Genomic DNA, 21872 nt, shown 5'->3' with positions numbered 1-21872 from the left:
TGCCACTGGTGCCAATACCTTTGTAAATATCTGCGGTGCAGATCTTAGTCCGAAAGGTAGGACTTTGAACTGAAAGTGGCTCTTGGATACTGTAAAGGGAAGATACCTTTTGTGTGCGCCGGATGAATGGGAACATCAAAATATGCGTCCCCTAGATCTAGAGTTGCCATATAATCGCCAGGATTTAGGAGACGCAATATATCCTGGAGAGAAGCCATCCGAAAAGAGTTTTATGAGATAGGTGTTGAGCTCCCTCAGGTCTAGAATTGGGCGCCACTTTTCTTCTGTCTTGCGAACCAGGAAAAACCTGGAATAGAATCCTTTTCCTCGTTTGGTCTGAGGAACCGATTCGATCGCCCCTTTGATGAGAAGCTGTTGAACTTCGAGACGTAGAAGATTTAGATGTTTCGATTCCGTGGCGTGAGGAGCTCTGGATGGTGGAAATTCTTGAAACTCTAGTGTGTGGCCGAATTGTACGATGTTGTGCACCCACCGATCCGATGTACTAATTTTCCAGTTGTGGAGGTATTGTGATACCCTGCCCCCCACTGATGCTACTAGAGGGGGAGGAACAGTAGACAGAGCCATGAAGCCGCTATTGACGCTTAGGCGTATCTCTCCCCTTACGTCTCGGTCGTCCTCTTGGTGGTTGACGACAGAAAGACGCCGATTGACCTTGGCGCTGTGAGTATTGGGGTTTGTATGACTGAGAGGACTGTGAGTAAGAAGAGTAGCGCTGTTGGTTGCCCCCTCTGTACAATGAAAATCCTCTCCCTCTCGCACCTCTGAAAGGAACTTTGCGGTAATGCAATGTCCCCAAGGACCTTGCCGTGTCCGTGTCCTTCTTGAAGTCTTGAAGGGCATCATCTACATGCTTTTCAAAAAGCATTTCTCCGTCATAGGAAGTCCAAGATCTTATTTTGAACTTCCTGGCGAAACCAGGTTGCCCGCAGCCAGCCCTGACGCCTTAAAACTGCTAAACCCGCTAGAGCTCGGAAAGCAGTAGTTGCTATGTCCATAGCACAATCTATCACCTCTGAAGATGAACGCTCCCCTTCCACCAGTATCTTTCTGGCCTCATCTTTCGCATTATCCGGAAGTTGGTCAACAAACGGGGATAAATCACACCACATCTGGCGATCATATCTTCCCAAGATAGCAAGAGCATTAGCAGCTCTAACCAGAAGGCTAGCCATAGAAGAAAACCTTTTTCCCACATTGTCCAGACATCTCCCTTCCTTGTCTGGCGGTGTCATAAGGGGCGCCGATGGATTCTTGGACTTACTTTGCGCTGCCTGGGAAATAACTGTGTCTGGCTTCGGTTGACCAGTCAGGCAAGCGGGACTGCTTTCTGGAGCTTTGTACTTCTTCTACAGCCAGGGGAGAACAGGGATGACTGTAGCAGGATTCTGCATTACCTTAGTACCTTCAGACCACACATGTTCAATTATCGGTATTGAACGGATGGATTTTCTATAAGGCTCTTTAAAGTCGTAAAGAAAACAGTCTGATTGCACTGTCTTAATCGGAAGGCCAAATCTCTTGGATGCCCTCTCCATAACATTATGGAAACCTCCAATGTCTGCTGGAAGGGAGGTAGCAGTATCCGGCACTGGTGAAGCTGGATCTTGAACAACATCATCGTCCCAACCTCTATCCGGGCCATGAGGTGGATCTACCTGAAGATCTTCATCAGATGAGACATTATCATCCTGAATAGTCACAACCTCCTGATGGCTTTCTCTTGGTTCTGGTCCGAAACTCGAGAAACCTGAGGTTCCACTGCAACTGCGGAGCAGATGGAGAAGGAGGATGCTCTTGCTGGTCCGAGGCTTGTGACAGAAACCTTTTCCTGTAGTCTTGTAGCATCATCATAAGTCTGTTATAAGAGAGGACGGCATTGCCACCATATCCTGATGTGATTTTACTTGGAGTTCGGATGGGCTATAAGCATCCCCATAAGGACCATCTTCTACATCATCAGACTCCTCCTCAAGAAGCAAAGTTGGAGGTAAGGGTGTTACACGGCGAGGAGATGTCATCTCTGGAGTGATTTTCTGCATCTTTATAGAGATGTGGGCCCTTTGAATCGTCGACGACTTCGTCGACGGACTCATCGTCGATGGAAATGCCGGCGAAATAGTCGTCGACGGGACCGTCAACGGAGAGATGGACCTAGTCGACGGAGGATTGATCGTCGACGAGCTCGTCGTCAGAATCATCATAGTTGTCGTCGACGTCATCGTCATTGTCGTCGTCGCTGCCGTCTACGCTATCTTCGTCATCATTATCGGCGACGTCGAAGATGTAAACACCATCGTCGACGAGCAGGAAAAGGGTACCTTAAACGTCGACGAAGATATCAATGCAGCCGCCGACGAAACTGCCGTCGACGGGCCCGTCGACGGAGCTGTACCTGAACCCAAGTCCTTTTTGGAAGTTGTCGTTGACGTACCAGATGATTTCGTCGTCGACGGACGTGGTTTCTTGTCCGACCTTCCTGCCTGAGGGACAGCAGAAGGTTTCTTGAATCCATTCTCCTTTTCAGATGGCGGAGAAGCAGAAAGGCTTTTCTGTACCTTCTTAGATGACTGTGTCTCCTCAGGCTGTCCCAGTCTCTCCTTTACACCTCGGTGAGGAGATTGTTTGGGACTGGGCCTTTCAGACTATCAGAGGTCTTTTGTAAGGCTTTTACCGGGGGCTCAGTAGAAGTTGAAGGGGAGGACCTACCTCTTTTCTTGGATCTTCTGGAGGACGCAGCTGAGGAAGAATCCTCACTGTCAGATGACAAAACCTCCTTGCGTGACTTCATTTTCTGCAACCAAGTCAACAAGCGGCCTTCCCTGTCTCTCAAGGTCTTCTTAGAGAATGTTCTGCAGATCTTACAATCTGTGGCCTTGTGATCTGGGTACAAGCAGTAGATAAAGTCCTCAACAAACAGCCTCTTCTTTGAACAGGTAGCACAAGCTCTAAATAACGCCTTCTTCTCCTTGTCAGGCATAGTAAAGTTGAAGAAATGGAAAAAATGCCAAACTGAAAAGAAATCTGAGCAGAGCTCAGTGGAGACTCCCTAAGCAAAACGTGCAGTAGAAAATCTGAGGCTCTCTCGAAGGTTCTATGGGGTGAGGCTACTGATTGGTTGTTACAATTTTTTGGTCTCTTTTACAAAAAGGAGGTGGATAGGCTACAAAATGAGATGAGGCCTAGGCCTTTCTTTCTCTTTTGTACGTACTGCTATGGTATTTTTAGATTACTGAGGCTCCCATTCTGACGACGGGGAATGATACAAAGCATGGGAATCTATGAAAGTCCAATACTGGGGCAACCTTTCTTACTCTGGTGGTACAGGTTTTTGTTGGATTTTCTTTTATAGCAGTGCTAAAATACTGAGCCAGAAACTCCTTCCACAATCTCTAATGTGGCTTTCAACGCAAGGTCTAAATTATAACAATATTTGTTCAGAGTACTTTCTCAACAAAAGAAGTCTAATGGTGAATATAAAAGCAACATTGTTAGCAACTCAATATTGCAAGGTCAAAGTCAGTACATAAAGTTTAATTGAAAGAATGTCCACTTTAGACTACCGAATTCTAAACAGAAATGTATCATTACTTGTTCTAAGTTCCAGTACTTTCTCAGTCTGGTAAAAATGCAATAGTTATTTTGAAGCTATTATTATATTGGAACAAAGGATTTGGGGAGACTGACCACAGAGAGGCTCCCAAAATTAGTGAGACTCTAGGATTTAAGTTTGTTCAGCAATGCCTTTGTAGTAGATACACTATACAATGGGGGTGTTTCTGATCAATAAGGGTTAGGCAGCAATCTAAAATACTACACTCTAAAGACCTAGCGATTGAGATTCAGGGTCAACTGAAGCACTTTCCTTACATGGATTGTTTAATCCACCAAGTAAGAGCCATGTAGGATGGTTATCAAATATAAATCTAAGTCACACATTTTCCAAAAACAAAGTGCCAATGAGTAGTGAATGTCAACGATGGAAATAATCTCAAAAAGGAAAAATTAATTAACAGAACCCATTAAATGAATCCTTGACACCCACACTTAAGAGACACACTGCCCTAACCATTGATCTGAAAATTCAGAACCCAGAACAATGTGGGCACACAATGGCGATCTTAGTTTCGAGGAATTCAATCTGTCAGCACAAAAATGAAGCCTTTCATGACATGGTCCAGCCTGTGGGTCTTGCTTTTCTTCGACCTATAGCAGGATCCATCTGGTCCACCAAAGAGGCAGAAATGCCTTAAATAGGAGGACCACCAATTTGGTTTATTGGGAAGGGTCACACTTGACCCAATATAATGTAAGAATGTGACATCAGGAAAGCACACTAATGACTTCGAAGAACTTTAAAGTTTCAGGCTGTCCGGTTTCTCTGCCCCAATACCACTGTTTTCAGATAACAGAAACAAACATTTAATCCTAATCAGGTCTCAAATCTCTTCAAAGAGCACCCGTCTCCTAAATTCTACCAGTGCATCACTGCGAAAGAACATGAAGTACAGACATTACTTACCACCTAAATCAGATCCTAGCACTGCATTTTCCTATACTCAAAACAGTTCCTTCTCTGAACGGCTTGTCCCGACGTGTACTACAGAGCCCACCAGCTTAATAGGTTGGCCAGACAATGACGAGAGAGCCCAACAGTGTAATAGGTTGGCCATAGTTAAATACGTGTTAAATAAGTATTGACCCCTCCAAGATAAAAGCAAAAAAGGATGCAGTTGGAAAAGAACACATCTGATTCATTGTGGTGTAAGCACTATTGTCGTCAGCCTTCAACCCTGTGTCAAGGCAGGTCGACCTGAGGAGATAACCTATTACATTTTTTTTGTTACTACATCTTCGTAGATCACTTTGAACCATTTTATGAATGGTTCTAAATGTATAGACACTCTCCAAACGTAAGTGTTTGTAATACTGGGAGCGATTACTGACTGTGCATAAACGTAACAAAATATTGTTAATAGAGAATTTTAGTAATTTTCAAACTATTGTATGCTGGGAAGTATTGGGGTAGTGGGTACCTGAAAGCTAAAGAATGCAGAGGTAAAACAGATGATGAAGGAATTTAATGACTAAATATGGATTCAATCGACCGTGGCCCAGTGTAAAGTCCATGTTCCCTTTCTCAAATCTTTTGTACGCTATGTACAGAGCTGACATTTTTGTCTCTAGCACATCAAAATTACATCACTGTCGACTTAAGCAGAGGAATCAAAATGGGATCTGCATCTTAGACCAACGCTCCATTTTATCCTAGAGGTTTTATTTTTTTATTTTTAATAAAAAAAATTGGTATAAGCATTTAAAGAAAGTTCATTTAAAGATTTTAAGTGAAGTAGTGAAATCTGGAACTCAGTTAGGAAAAGAGGAGTTTGCTAAGCTGGAGTGGGCTAGTAACCTGCTAATGCTGTTTTACCAACTTAAAGGGCAAGAATCAACATGCAACAGTCAACAAGAAACATTTATTTGGGCTCAACACGAAATATCTGCTGCCAGAGAAAGTCTCCGAGTTCCAGTACAGCTAAAGCGGTCTCAAGTTCCAAGTATCACCTTCCCAGAGCAAAGGCTGTACAAATGTTGGTCCTTGGCCAGCCATACAACATTTCTGTTGGAATGCAAGTATGGATCTGTTAAGCATCTTATGCTATGTAATAGAGATAAGCAACTCCTTGGTGATATTTGGCATGATGGATGACGTTGAATGTGTTATCTCGCAAACTGTGGTTTGAAAAAGTCTGAGCAATAAATAAATATGCCTTTAAATTCTGTGTTTCACTTGTCACACGTCAGTTATTTAAGGTGCTGCTTTATTCTTTTAACATGAGAATTGGTGTTTACTTTTCTTTCTCTGACAGCAAAGAGAAGAGTTTTTAAAGAGAATTATGTGACAATGTATGGTGGTGTTTTTTGCAATACACATTAAAATGTAAATACCTGTAAATGAACTGCATGTATCCAGCAGTTAGTAAAGCAAAAATGAAGCACTTTTTTGTAATTCTGAAGTGTACTGGAAACAGGGATTTTAATAGGGTCAAAACAAATCATGACGGTGACTTAGTGATGCACAAATGGTACATATTCACAGACACCCGATTGCCACACATTATCATTTGTGTGCTATATAGTTGTATCAGTAAAACTGTAGGTCTGTGCAAATGTAGTGGTCATTTCAATGGAAAATATGCTGTCTGTAAATGATAATGCGCTGCCAAAAGATGCGTTTGTTACATTTAAAAAATCGCCCCACCTCATGTACATTAAAGATACATGGGTCACAAAGGTTTGTTCTGAAAAGTGGGTTGTGGTTCTAAAACGTTAGGGAAGCGCTGTTCTATAGGGTCCTCTGGAAAGATAAGAAATGTATATTAAATACATTTCTAAAGGTCCCCTAGATAAACAGAGTGTTCAAAGATAAATACTGGCTGGAATCAAAAAATAAAGTAAGGAAGGACTCAAAGTGCTTGCTCTTTGTAAATGATGGCTTCCTCCATACGAATAAACTGATAGCCCATTGAGTATTCAAATTCGCAAAGCAGACCAGATGTGGAATAGCTGCCATTAAAGTATGACTATATATATCTGAAGGTTACATTATATTTAAAAAATAAAGCAAATGGCCTTCCCCTTGTACTAGAGAAAGGTCAAAGTTGCAAACAGTTTTGTCAGCAACTTCTTTTTTAAAAGTGGTTAATGTCTTACATCAATATCCAAATACCGTTATGCAAAAGTAAGGATAATCCTTCAGGTCACTGCCTTGTATATATAGTTTATTGAGACACAAAGCGAAGGCTGCAGCTTCTTTTATAGTATTGCGCGCCTGTGGGTTAATTGTAAGCTATCCATTTGCTAGTTTTTAGTCTATCCGATTGAAGCTTACCATTCCGTGTTGTCGCCCAAAGGAACACTTTGTTAGCGTTTCTCTTCTCAGGTAGCGGCTGAATATTTTGGAAGAATTTCAGTAGCTTCATTGTTGCCGGACATAAAACAGAGCACTGGCGAGAATTTTGGTTACATTCATAGAATCTTTCTGCCTTATGAGTTTGTGAGAAACTGTGATGATAGCTATGCTGCCAGATGAAATGCTCAGCAAGTAAGTGGTTGTCATAATCTTGTGGAGGCAATTTTCTGCTGCTTTCTGAGAGTGTTAGAAGCAGACCAACTGATGAATTTGTCTCTAGTTACCCAAATAGTATAAAACACCCACTGATGCGTGCCTCCATTTTTACATTTTTTTTTTTTTACTGGCAATGAGGATGCTACAAAGATAACGTCTCAAATACTCTTCCCTAGAACAGAAAAGTCTCATTATATCTGGGTTCCTTTGATTACGTGCCTTTGCAATTAGAACTTTGGCCTGAGTTTTGTAGATATGGAGTGTGGTAGCAAATCAGAACAGCGCTATCCCTTTGAGTTGGGAATGATCAAATTTCTTCAGGATGGTATTTCGGCAAAATAATTAATTCAAAACAAACAATGCTTTTTCCCCTTTTAAGGACCACATAATGGCATGGCAAGTGTTACTGTGTGCCATGCTATCTGTTAGAGTACGACTGTGTATAGTGATGTGGTCAGGTTTGAGAAACAGTGTGGGGCTTACAGTGCTGAATCTTCAAAAAAACATAGTTTAGCATAAGTTTTTTTATAAGAACTGCTATAGAAAACAGTGACATGTTTCCATAACACATCCTAAAGTTTTTGTAGTATGGTAAAATCCATTTCCATGGATGGAAATTAATTATTTTATGTAGTACTGAAGGCAACATTGCATAAGGTGGAGAGGAAGAATTTATCAAAGACTTTGTCACTGAGGTACCGTTGTTGGTTCTCTGTTGTGCCTGTTCTCTGGACAACTGGACTAGTGCGTTACAGAATTTACTGTGTTCGTTTATTGTGTTGGCTTGTGTTTTACTTTCTTTTGCTGATAATATTTTTGGGTTTGTTATATCTGAATATTGTGCTGCATGCCACAAAGGCGGCTCAAAGGTTCTCACAGTCTCAATGTTTTTGATATGACTGGGCAAGAGATCATACCTTGGAAAGAATGGAATTAAAATGTGAGCTTATTTGGTCATCAGTGAGACTGGGGTAATTATTGGCCCATGTGCAATAAGCCATTTTACTTCACAGTTTGGAACATCAGGGAAGAGGAGTCTACAAGACCTTTACAAATACCGGATTCAAGGTCCGTAAATTTATGGATCAAGCTTGTCTTCAAAGAAGGGGTAGATCTTCTGGCTTAGACACATCAGAAGGTGTGCATTAAACTGAACCCAACGTTATTGATGTTGGGTTTTGTGCATTAATTGAGGGATATACTTAAGAGCTTTCATAAAGTATTTTCAGAGAAAGTTAGGATCGCCTTTGATTGTGTCCTCTGCTTCCTGACCTGCTATTCTATCAGAAGCCGTCCACCTTTGAAGGAGGCTACTGATAACATGATTGGGACCATGCTGCATGCTGGAGTGGAGCTTTCAGTCATATTGTGCGTGGAGCTCAATTTCATAAAAGTGTACAATTTTATAACACACCCACCATGGATTTAGCAGGCTGTGTTTTGAATTTCATTTGTTATTTATTTACGGTCTATTCTTGGACGATAATACTCAGATGAATATCACGTTAATTTAAAATACTTACACTAATAAAACGCAAACAAAACCTCTCCCAATGAAAAAAATATTTTTTAAACTCAATGACGAACTCTGATATTAAGATTTGCTTTTTACAGTTGACAATTATATATATATATTAAAATCAAAGTTTTTAAAAAGTAGCGCATAATGAAAGAAGCTCTATTCCTGGTTATTAGAAAATTGTATTCTGCTAGAATATGTTTGATAGACCTAATTTCAGTAAAGCAGTAGGGGCATAATCTCAGCTCATTTAAGACATCAGTCCTCAAATTTAGAACAGCAGTGCCTCTCACAAGTGGAGGGTCAGGGAAGTGAACTCACATTAGGAAGTATAGAAAGACCGAGCTAGCAAAATGGCCCTTCTGTCAGACCGGACTGTCAAGGAAGTAGTGTTTCATGAACGTGTGCACCAAGGACAATGTTACAGCCAGGCTGAGATTCAGAACCGGCGATTCCACTACCTCCCTTTGTAAATGAAGTTGTAACAGCTTTGGCCCTGGTGGAAAGAGCTTTCAGGCCTTCTGGAGATTTATTTTTAGCCAATTTTAATACAGAGAACTGTCCAGCTGACAGAGTCCTTTTATGCACCACTTTGCTTTCCTTAATCCAAGTGAGCCTCACAAATAGGCATTAGCCACACAATGGTCTCTTTTATGGTCTATGTAGAAGTTCAAAGTTCTCCTAAGGAGAAGCCGATGGAGCCTCTCCTCCTCTTTCAACGGCTGCAGCACAGCAAAAGATGTAGGCAGTGTAATCGATCGACAAACATGGAAGGCTGATACCACCTTTGCCAGGAAGGTAGCCCTCTTCCTCAGAACCTATTGATAGAGGTGGAAAGTGGGGTATGGAGGTTGTAGAAAAGAGCACTTGTAGTTCACTCATGAGGCGCCACGAAGTGATTGTAACAAGAAAGACTGTCTTGAACGTCAAGAGCAGTAGTGAGCAATTCTGCACAGAATGAAACGGAGCACACAAGGAATGTCAGGAGAGGATTGAGGTGGCACTGAGGACTGATGAAGCTGGAGGGAGCATGTGTGTGTTCCCCTTCAGAAAATGCATCACAACTGGTAATTTAAAGGGAGAGGGTTGTCAGGCAAACATAAAAATACAGAGTGGTAACAAATAACCCTTAACTTTGCCTGCTGAAAGGCCATGCTGGGCCAACCACCTCACAAACAACAATACATCAAAAGGTTTGGCCTGTGAAGTGCAAGATAACAAACTCACACACCAGGTCACAAACTGCCCAGCATAGATGGATTTCGAGGACAGGAATCTAGCTGCAAGAATAACATCTACCATTTCAGACATCAGATCACAGAATTCCACTTTTACCGCTCAATCTGTGGAGATTCTAGTGTGGGACCCTTCCCTGTTGCTATGACAAGGAGCCCGCCACCAAAGAAGTAGCCGGATCAGATGGCAAATGCTTAGCTCAGGAACTCTGGGAACCACATCCCCCTGGTCCAGTCTGGGGCTATTAGGATGATTTGGACCAGCCTATCCCGACTTTTCCATGGAACTCCAGCCATTTGAGGTTTTTCGAAGGAAACCCCAGCGCGCAGAAGCTTTGAGACTGCACATTCTCAACAGTGATTAACGGATCTAGAGAGACATGCTCCAATTATCAAAGATGCCCTGAGCCACCTCAGAATTTAGGCGCCACTCACTGTCCTCCAGCTGCCATTGCTCGACTCAAATGCTCTGACCTACCCTCAATGAAGAACATGTGCATTAGGAATTCAATGAAATTCATTGCAATATAATGTTGACATGGAAATAATGTCAATACGCGTAATGGAAAATTAGGAATGATGAATTCTCAGTACAATGTACTAGGACTTCAACAACAAATGACTGAGTTTACATTTTCAGTTACATATAGAAAAGTATCTAGGATCCAGTGCTTAGTAGGACTATCCCTTGTCCAAGTGCATGACAGTTTTTTTGTAGAACACTTGATCTTTAAAAAAAAAAAAAAATGGGAAAACAACAAATTACAAACTGGAGTGCACTCAAACAGGAGCTATTCATTAGAAAATAGTGACATTTTTAAGCAACTGCGCAGCATTAGAAGGAACTGCCCGCTGTTAATTATGTTTTTTTTTAATAATCATATCTGAACCGTATAAGAGGTTTATAAATTCTGCCTAGTTGGATCAAGAAATTAACTTTGTTCTGCACGTGTAGTTTGGTTTGAAATACTAGTTACAATTCTAGGGTCGGTCTCTGAATCCTCATTTTATCTCAAGTTTATACGTGCTCCTATTTCTGTGTATTTTTATAGAGACTCTTAAAACGATACTTTAAGAAAGCTTGCAATATTGTTTGAAGTATCACACAGTTTTGGGATTAAGAAGAAGGTACTCCATCATTAGGATTTGTAACAGAGTTCCTGTTTTTGCCTCTTGTTTATGTTGAGTTATGTTAACACATTAAGAAAACACTTTTTTTCTATTTCAATGCATGTGTTCCAAGCTGCATTACGGTCATAATAGTACCATGTTCTGACTGCCACAAAGATTATTATTATAAAACGATTTATGCTGCAAAAGAAAAAGGCCAGTGGGAGAGACTGGGCCACTATGTTGAAGGGATAGTCCGCATTAGGGAGAGTAAAAGCAAATAAAAAAACACCAAGCAGATTTCCTTCCAGTTGGAAACTCCAAATCTTACTGACTACCGGAGACAGCAGGAGTTCCCAAATGACTCACACTTGCTATTTTAAACTTAAATCGAGATTTCCAATACACTGGGGACCTTCAAATGATACCCAAAAGTCCCTGGAAAATACACAAATCACCTCAAAAAAAGCTGCTTAATAATCCAAACTATTCTTAGTTTTTGGCCTACAGTAGAGCACAAAGGACAACAGCCGCCACAGTATGGTTTAAGTGGGAGCCTGAAGAGAGTAGACTATTCACTGATCAAGAATTATCCTACGGTTGACCGTAGAGAGGGGCTGCTTTAGGGTTTCAGGGATGAATTCAAAGAAGACACTAAACCACCTTAAGTTGTTATTAATGCTCTGCTGTATTCAACGTCCTATATTGGACTGAATTAAGGTTTATTCAGGTTTGTGTTTAGTGTGCAATCTAGGGGCTCTCATTCAATCAATCAATCAATCAATCAATCACGGCATTTGTATAGCGCGCTACTCACCCGGGAGGGTCTCAAGGCGCTGGGGGAGGGGTAGGTTACTGCTCGAACAGCCAGGTCTTGAGCTGCTTCCTGAAGGAGAGATGGTCTAAGGTTCGCCGAAGGTGGGTGGGGAGGGAGTTCCAAGCCTTGGCTGCCAGGTACGAGAAGGATCTTCCTCCGGCGGTGGCTCTGCGGATGCGTGGTACGGTGGCGAGTGCGTGGCTGGTCGATCGTAGCTGGCGGGTGGGAGTGTAGAAGGTCATGCGGTCGTTGAGGTACTTGGGGCCCAGGTTGTGGAGAGCCTTGTGTGCGTGGGTGAGGAGTCTGAACGTGATTCTCTTGCTGACGGGGAGCCAGTGCAGGTCTCAGGTGTCCGGTGATGTGGCTGTGTCGGGGGATGTTGAGGATGAGTCGAGCGGGGGCGTTCTGGATGCGTTGGAGTCTTTTTTGAAGCTTGGCTGTGGTTCCGGCGTAGAGGGTGTTCCCGTAGTCTAGTCGGCTGGTGACGAGTGCCTGGGTGACGGTCTTCCTGGTTTCCGTGGGGATCCATCTGAAGATCTTGCGGAGCATGCGCAGGGTGTTGAAGCACGAGGATGAGACGGCATTGACTTGTCTGGTCATCGACAGGGAGGAGTCCAGGATGAAGCCCAGGTTTCGTGCGTGGTCCGTTGGTTGGGGAGCGGTGCCCAGGGCCGGGGGCCACCAGGAGTCGTCCCAGGCGGAGGGTGATGATCCCAGGATGAGGACTTCCGTCTTGTCTGAGTTCAGTTTAAGGCGGCTGTTTCTCATCCAGTCGGCGACGTCTTTCATCCCTTCGTGTAGGTTGGCTCTGGCGGTGGCGGGGTCGTTGGAGAGGGAGGGGATGAGCTGGGTGTTGTCGGCGTAGGAGATGATGTTGAGGTTGTGCTGGCGTGCGATGGCAGCGAGGGGGCTCATGTAGACATTGAAGAGGGTTGGGCTGAGTGAAGATCCTTGTGGTACGCCGCAGATGACTTCGGTGGCCTCGGATCTGAACGGAGGGAGGCGGACTCTCTAGGTTCTTCCGGTGAGGAACGAGATGATCCACTCCAGCGCTTTCTCTCGGATTCCGACGTTGCTGAGGCGCTTTACTAGGTTGTGGTGGCAGAGCGGTCCAGGAGGATGAGGGCCGCTGTTTCCCTGTTGTCGATCAGGGTTCTGATGTCGTCGGTGGCGGCGATGAGGGCGGTCTCGGTGCTGTGGTTGGCCCGAAATCCGGACTGCGAGGGGTCGAGGGATCCGTTCGTCTCGAGGAAGGTGGCAAGCTGTTTGTTGACGGTCTTCTCGATGACTTTGGCCGGAAACGGAAGGAGTGAGATGGGACGGTAGTTCTCGAGGTCGGAGGGGTCCGCCGTTGGTTTCTTCAGGAGGGCGGTCAGCTCGGCGTGCTTCCAGCTCTCCGGGAAGGTGGCGGTGTGGAAGGAGGAGTTGATGGTGTCTCTAAGATGGGGTGCGATGGTGGCGTCACCTTTGTTGAAGACGTGGTGTGGGCATAGGTCAGTTGGTGATCCGGAGTGGATGGAGTTCATCGTGCGGGTGGTGTCTTCGGTGCTGATCGGGGTCCAATTGCAGAGGGTAGTGGTGGCGGGCGCTGGTTCGGTGATAGGGTGCGTGGTCTGTGAGTCGAAGCTGTTGTGTATGTGGGCGATCTTGCGGTGGAAGAACGAGGCGAGTAAGTTGCAGAGGTCTTGCGAGGGAGTGATGTCGTTGTTTCCGGCGCTGGGGTTGGAGAACTCTTTGACGATGCTGAAGAGTTCCTTGCTGTCGTGGGTGTTGTTGTCCAGTCGTTCTTGGAGTGCCGTCTTCTTGGTGGCGCGGATCTGCTGATGGTGTTTGCGGATGGCGTGCTTGAGGGCGGTCCTGTTGTCTGTGGTGTGGTCGAGCCGCCAGGCTTTCTCGAGGGTGCGGCAGTTCTTCTTGGATTCCTTGAGTTAGTCGGTGAACCAGGGGGTTTTCTTGCTGCCGGGTCTGCTGGGAGGGTTCTTTAGTGGTGCGAGGTCATCGGCGCAGGCGGTCAGCCACTTAGTGAGGTTGCTGGCTGCTTCGTTGGGGTCCGTTGTGCTGGTCGGAGTGTTCTGGCTGAGGGAGGCGGTGAGCTGCTCGGAGGTGATCTTGCTCCAGCTTCGGCGGGGAACCTGTTGCGGGTGGTGGGTCGTAGTTCTTCTGAAGCTGAAGTGGAAGCAGCTGTGGTCGGTCCAGTGGAGTCCGGTGGCGTGGCTGAAGGAGATGTGCTTGCTTGATGAGAAGACGGGTAAAGCGTGTGGCCGGCGTAGTGGGTGGGGGTGTTCACCAGTTGCTTGAGTCCGAGGTTAGCGAGGTTGTCCAGCAGGGCGGTGGTGTTGCGGTCGTTGTTGTTCTCCAGGGGAAAGTTGAGGTCCCCTAGGAGGATGTAGTCGGCGGAGGGAAGGGCGTGCGGGCTGATGAAGTCTGCGATTTCTTCGCTGAATTGTGTGCGTGGTCCCGGTGGTCTGTAGATGAGGGTGCCTCTGAGGGTGGTCTTGGGGTCAGTGTGTATCTGGAAGTGCAGGTGTTCGGCGGCGGTGAAGGTTTCGTCGGAGTTAGTCGAGATGCGGATGGTGTTCTTGTGTACGATGGCGATGCCTCCTCCCGTCTGGTTGACGCGATCCCTCCGGGTGATCTTGTAGCCGTCGGGGATGGCTATGGCGATGTTGGGCGCTGAGGAGGCGTTCATCCAGGTTTCGGTGAGGAAGGCGACGTCCGGTGCTGTCGCGTCGAGCAGGTCCCAGAGTTCCACGGCGTGCCTGTGGATGGAGCGGGTGTTGAGCAGGATGCATTTCAGGTGGTTGCTGTTGGCGTCGGACTCGGTGGGGGAGGTGCAGTTCCAGTGGCAGGTGAATCGGCAGGCTCTGCAGGTGAAGGGTCTGTGGATGCGTCTCGGTAGCAGGCAGGGTTCCGGCCGGCATTGAGTGCGTTGAGTGGCGGTGTCGTAAGTCCGTCGTGCGGTCTTGCATCGGCAGTGGGGGCCAGGGGGCCTGGCGCTGGGCGTGGTCCAGGCGTGGTCCAGGCGCGGACGGGCGCAGACGGGCTTGCCTTCGGCGCACAATCGGCGCGCCCGCTGCGCGTGCGTGAGGGCAGCATAAGTAGGGAGCCGGGTGGGCGGAGCAGCTGGTTGGCGGGAGCGGGGCGGCGAATGGGCTGGTGGGGGGGCGGGGCCACAGGGAGGCAGCGGCGGGAAGAAGCTGGTGCGGGCGGGCGGCTCAGCGGCGGCTGGGTCGCCCGACAACGAAGAAACCGTAAGCGGCAGCAGCAGGCAACACAGAAAGCGGCTGGCAAGGCTAGCAAGGCAGGAGCAGCACAGGAGCGTGGGGGCGACCAGGCCTGAGCACAGGCACTGCAGATCAGGTAGCACGGTCCCCTTAAGTAGGGAGCCGGGTGGGCGGAGCAGCTGGTTGGCGGGAGCGGGGCGGCGAATGGGCTGGCGGGGCCGCAGGGAGGCAGCGGCAGGAAGAAGCTGGTGCGGGCGGCTCAGCGGCGGCTGGGTCGCCCGACCACGAAGAAACCGGAAGCGGCAGCAGCAGGCAACAAAGGAAGCGGCTGGCAAGGCTGGCAAGGCAGGAGCAGCACAGGAGCGTGGGGGCGACCAGGGCTGAGCACAGGCACTGCAGTCGCCTTACTTCCCTTTAGTTCTTTAAGTTAATTCAGTACTAAGAGTTTGGATTAAACCTGCCTATGTTTTTATTCCACGTTTGAAGTACTTATATGAACTTAATTACTTGAGTCTAGTTACAGCTACATGACCATTCTATTGTAGGCAAACTATTTTTGCTGTTATCCAATACGCTGAGTCTTTGTATACCAAGATAACACATTTCTATGCATCAACTGAGACGAACATTCCGCTTGCTACCCAATTGCCCTATTTCCAATCCTTCAATGGATTACTCAATAGCATATATCCTCCATTACAACAAAATCAATAAAAAATATTTAAAAAACACTGCAGCCACAGCAATACGTAGAAACGTTAGAAACCCGATTCACAATTGTTTTTTTGAGATTTTTTACCTTTCTCCAAAATATTTCAAGTGTGGAAGCCATAAAATACATCAATCAGAACCGAGGAAAGACTACATTCATCAAGATCACCAACAGCAACAGATAACCCCAGATCCACAACTGGAGTTCTAAAATGAAAGTGGACCAAGTCACATTACAAACTAAAATGTCACCGCAAACATAAAATTACTCACTTTAGCTCAGACTTCTCCTTCAGATCCAAATCAGCAGGAAAATATATAAATTCACTCCTATATAGAATCAAATTGTATGTCCCCGAATTAAACTTCTCAACCCTGGTCCTTTCCACGCATGGATTGTAGCTCGGCTTGATTTCTTCAGCTCATGATGCCACTTTAGCCCCACAGTTTAGTATCGCCCGCACACACCACTCCAATGGGATATAAAAAAATACAACCACATCTATCCCTTGTGGATATAAATCTAGTTGTTCCTTCATACCTACACTGGCAAAAGACATCATGTGCCAAATAAAAACCAATGACAATATTTCACTCTGCATGTGTAGGAAAAACCAACCATCGTAGGGGACGAATGCAGCACAAGGAGGCAGGAAACTGCTGAAGTGAGACAAACCACGACTCACCTGAACAACGTGGTGCGAATAACGAATCCTGCTCAACAACGAACGGCTGAACAACGAAGGTCGGAACCACGACTTACTGAACAACGTCACCGGAATAACGTATAGGATAGAAAATAGTTACCTTTTTATGCCAGTGGATGGCACTGTTGGTTTACTTTTCACTGTGGTGAAGCCTTTGTCTCTTAGATGCGTCTGAACTCGCTGGTTGATGGTGGTTCTCCGTTTTTTATATGCTTCATTAAATTATAATTATTTTGTGAATGACGATATCTACTGCAATCCATTTTTAAAACATTGTTTATATAGGGTATTCATGTGATTAATGTCTTCGCTTTTAAAAGCCCTTTTCATTCCTTTTAAAAGATCGTTATGCCGTCATTTTAGTGATTACTGCAGTCAGCTGTTTTAAAATAGATGATGGACTTTAAAATCTGTGACTCTATTTGTTTATTAATGAATTTTCAATTTCGACCGGTGTTTAAAAGACGTTCTTTTGTTGGGTTTTAATTAAAAAAAAGAAATGTTACTTAAAATGATTTATAAAATATTCACAAAATAAAATTATTTATAAATACTTTTAAACATGCTTAATATATTTATTTCAGCCTTTGGTTTGTCATCCGAGTCTACTTTCATTGTTTGACCTTGTTCTGAGATGCTAAGATTAATGTCTTTGTGCTCGTTACTTGTTAGGGAAGTTAAAAGATAACAACAGCCTTTCAAATTACTGTGCTCGATTGTGCACGCAGATCGACATAGAATAAACATGAGGGTTTAAAAAAAATCGCATGAAGTTTAAAATGGCAAATAAAAGGGATTTAGTTTAGTTGTTTAGGAAGTCGTTATACAAAATGTAGTGGTTTAGAAATTATCGTTGTAAAACATTCGTGGTTTAGGAAGTCGTGGTTCAGACAGTAGTTGTTTAGTCATACAATCAAAACTAATAGCTTACCTCGAACTATGCAGCCATTGCAACTCTAAAAGCGTCAGACTTGTTCCATTGCCCCTGCAGTTCAGAAAACTGCTATGGCACCTCTTCAAAAATCACTTCATTCCAGACAAGAAGCCTCCTAGCACTTAACTGGGCCAAATTAAGAGAGACTACCGTCCACAGACACCCCCATCCCTAACCCCACCCATTTTACTTTCTGTTACTTTCTTAGAACGCTCACAAATACCCCATCAAACGTCATAGCATTCAGGTACAGCACCTGGGCTAGTGAAGAAAGGGAGAGTGAAATGAAGGTAGACATGAGAAATGATCAGTTTGGATGGAGAGCTATAGAAATATTAGTTTATTCAAGAAGAAAGGTTCAGCAAAAGCCTCTTTGAAAAGGCTAGTCTTCAAAGCTCCTTTAAAGGATACTAGATTTGGTTGTTCTTTGCTCAAAATACACCACAATTGAGCCCACAGTACTGTGATCATTATAGAAGGGCAATTTCTCCCACTGCGACTAAGACCTTAAGCAATTTGGTAAGACCAGTACACTTTAAGAGCAGCCCAGAATTCTGATGTGGGGCAGGCTGGTGGGAGATAGTAGATCCTTTTTCCTTGGTACACTCCCTAGTTGCCCTGACTAACAGGGGTGTGAACATGAAGTGGGCGTCCCAAAAGACACTCACTGATGGATTATGCTGAAATGGCCGTCTTGCTGTGGTGCAGTTTTTTTTTTACTCTATCCTGGTGTTGAAACATTTGGATTTTCTTTTATTTAAACAGGGACTCTTCCTACACAGCCGCATCCCATAACCTGCCCCACCCACCCCATGCACCTTTGAGTGGTGTTTTTGTTGGAACAGTACAGGGTTCTCCAGTGTCGGTCCTGGAGGATCGGATCTATGCCAGAATTTTAAGATGACTACATTTATCTAAATGTGGATATGCAAAAAAACTGCCATGGATCCAGGACTCCAGGATCCACAGCAAGCAGTGAAAGAGCGTCGACCATGCCAGTGGAGTGGTATGGCTCACCGGTTAGAGGCGGCGGACCCGTAAGCAGAGTACAACCCGGAACCAGGCTTCAATCCCCGACGCGGCAGGGTCGTGGACCAGGGTCAAACGGACTCGATAATTCTCGCCTCGGTGCCTACTCTAACCAGGGAACACACTCGGCAACTCTGGGCCTTAAGCTTGCCTCATCTCTACAACGGCCCCCCACAGACGCCGGGGATGCCTGGTTTCAACTTGGAGATACCCAGAAAGGGACCACCTCACAGGGAAAAACAGGACGGGTTCCCCAGCGGTCTTCAGCGCCAGGATACTCCTTGGAGTCACAGTGCGCTTTACAAGTACACCCACATTTACATTTACATTGGAGAACCCTGGATTAGTAGATATTACCCCTGTTTTCCTCCCGGTTGGGAACATCCTAATCTTTACAATAAAATGTCTGGGAACCTATGTAAGTGCCAGCTGATATTTTTCAAGTCAATAATTTCAAATAAGTAAAGATAGTGCTTACAACTCTCTTTGGTCCCGATTCCTGCATAGAAGAAATTCCTTGCCTCTTCAGATAGTCCTCAATTTTCTCCTCATCCAAAGAATCTACAGGGATACTCCGCCATAGTTTCTGGAATTCTGAAATTCAAACAAATAAAGAGCCTGGTTTAATTACCATAACCCAACTGTGAATACAACTTTAAAAAAAAAATCTCAAATTACTGAAAGGCCAGCCTTGGCTTAAGCGGTGGTGAAGAATGGTCAAGGGATATCAGGCAGATGAATTTCAGAACTGCTCACTACAGATGCTGGTCATTCAGAAAATACAAATAAACACTCATGTAGATTAAGTTGTCCCTAGTGCGGATTATTTGCAAAGACTACAAGCTCCTAAAATACTCATGACGTCACACGCAGGATTTTCAATTTCAATTTCTCACTTTAAAAATAAAAAAAAATACTTGTGTTGAATAGACATCCTTAGCTCCAAATAAACACGACGTAGCTGATTTTACTACTCCTAATCTGCTAATCCCAAAATTAGGAAGGCAAGCAGCAATTCCTTGTACAATGTACTTTATTATCCAACTCATTTATTTCAGCTTAAGGCTAGATGTCACTGCTCAACTACCTAGCAAACTTGGTCTAAAATATAAAATGACAGACAAACATGCATACAAGTTATTTATATTTGATTCAACTTATACATTTATTTTATAAGCATATAATAATTTAGGGCCAAGCTTTGAGAAGTAAAGCAACACAGAAACTCTGCCTTATATATACAGTAACTCAAAAGGGACACCTCATCCCACACTACAGACACAGACAGACACAATTTCGTGTAAGATGCCACCATTAAAACTTACCAGGAGAAGCTCAAAATATGCTGAGTTTGTGGGCTCAGTGGACTAATGCATCTCCTGCAGGATTTCTCTTTACTGGTCTGTTTTTGACCCAGCAGGTTTGGTAAACTTTTAACACAGTGAGTTTGAGCGCCCTCTCTTGGTTTAAAATCAAATGGCTTACGAAATAAAATGCAAAGACAACAGCCAGATCGAGTGGACATCAGTGCCCCAAAATGTAATGTGGAAACATCAACATTTCCTATCAAAAAAAGAACCTGATTTGGCAATGGGGGTAGCTGCATTAACTGGGCCCGGGCTCGGCTACTACCTAAGGAAACCTACCAAACCCACACATTTCTGTAAACTAGATAGCCGGTGGAGTCCAGGGTGGTGTACTTCGCATGAATCCCATGAATTTTTCATACCCGCAGTGCCCTGCAAATCTCAAATTTGGCCTAAAACCACACATTTTTCTTGGATTTCTATGACTTAATTTTCCGGAATCCACATGGATCCACAAAATTCCTACCACCCAGTATTCCCCCACAATAAAAAACGCTACCCCACTTGAGTGGCTGGGCTTAGTGATCACGACAGGAACAGATCAAAACAGGGTAAATGGAAGTCCAACATTGGAACTCCAATTTGCTTTGGTCTGATCTGTAGCGAGCACTAGGCCCAGCTACAAAAGTGTGGCAGCGTTTATATCGGGACAAGTGGAGGAACGCTGGGTGGTAGGAATTTACTGGATTCCTTCTGATTACAGAACTGTCCATCACAAAAATGGAAGCAAAATGTTTGGTTTTAGCCGACGTTTGAGGTTTGCAGGGCATTGTGGGTAAGAAACCCTTGTGGGATTCACGCAAGGCATACTACTGTGGAATTCCTTGGGTGTCTAGTTTTCAAAAATGACTGTGATTGGTAGGTTTCTATGGGTAGCAGCCCAGCACAGCCCCAAAAACAGCAGCTACCCAATCACTGATCTCTTCACATAGTGCTTTAGGGCCTTTTCTATGGTAGTCTCTTGGCTTGCCCACACAAGTGGAGTACCGTTGTTATCGGGAGATGTATAAGAACTCTAGGTGGTATGAAACTTCTGGAAACTGTGGGGATCCAAAACTTTCCTGTACAGAATTGTGAGGAAAATGTGTGTTTTTAGCAAAGTATGAGGTTTGCAAAGCTTCTGGGTAAGAAAACAGGGCGAGAGCCATGAAAGTCACCCAACCTCCTCAGTCCCTTCGTCCCGTAGAACATGCTTGTTTAATTAACTTCTGAGCAATCTTCTAGAACTTAAAGGTACACTTGCCTTCTAGAGTCACGGAGCTATAGCTATTTAACAGCCACAACGACTAGGGTTGAACTACCCAAGATGGCGGGGCAAAAGATGTGCCGAGGTATACCTATCCTTCAACTCTGCATTCACTTTCACTGTTCTTGTACCAGCCCATCATTTTCAGCAATAAGAAGCCAGATATATGCGCTTTCTGATACGTTACCTAGTTTCTTTTTTCTTTTTTTATACTTTACGTACTTAAGTGAGGTGATACAAATGAAGAACCATCTTCCAGATAGAGCCGATCACATATGGTGCAGCTACCAAAGAGCTCAATAATCGACAAACACATCATCCTTTGCAAATGGGAAACAAAAGGCAAATTCACAATAACTGTGGACACGATTACTATCGCTGATGGCGTCAATGAAACATGGAAAGAAAGCAAAGTTTTCGGAGATGGTGAAATCCCTTTATTTTGTAGGGCATTAGCTATTTGGTGCAAATAAGCGCTCAAAGTAGCAATGCACTTTGCGGTACTGTTGGTCTACAATTCTAAATGTGATTTTACACCTTAAGGTTACTCTGCGTTTACAAGAAATACAATTAAACTATGGTTTAAAAACATACAATTCTCAAACTATAAGAATATTTTCAATAATGGGCAAGAGCAGAACAAAAGTTGAAAAGGTATTCAACCAGTAAGAAAACACATTCTCAGGGGGCGTGGCTTGGACGGCAATGAAGACGGTCGTCTAGGTCTGTCAGCTCTGATGCCCTGAGGCAACTAAAGCGGAATTTTACCAGCCAAACTAGACGGTTCCGACATTGGAAAACAAATTGAAGCGTCTGAAGTATC

General features: G+C 44.5%; 1 protein-coding gene across 2 annotated transcripts in view; it reads right to left on the bottom strand.

The window, feature by feature from the left end:
• The window catches only part of GTF2E2 (general transcription factor IIE subunit 2), a 371015-nt gene that overhangs the window by 6336 nt on the left and 342807 nt on the right, over positions 1 to 21872 (bottom strand). For both annotated transcript variants that reach the window (XM_086961704.1, XM_086961706.1), the window contains exon 7: positions 18915 to 19030. In XM_086961704.1, coding sequence (XP_086817830.1) covers positions 18915 to 19030 — 116 coding nt within the window. The remainder of the gene's footprint in view (positions 1 to 18914; positions 19031 to 21872) is intronic.

Source organism: Lissotriton vulgaris, chromosome 3_1 (assembly GCF_964263255.1).
Source record: "Lissotriton vulgaris chromosome 3_1, aLisVul1.2, whole genome shotgun sequence".
NCBI lineage: Eukaryota > Metazoa > Chordata > Amphibia > Caudata > Salamandridae > Lissotriton > Lissotriton vulgaris.
Note: the sequence above shows the minus strand (reverse complement) of the source record. Positions and strands in the feature narration are given on the sequence as shown.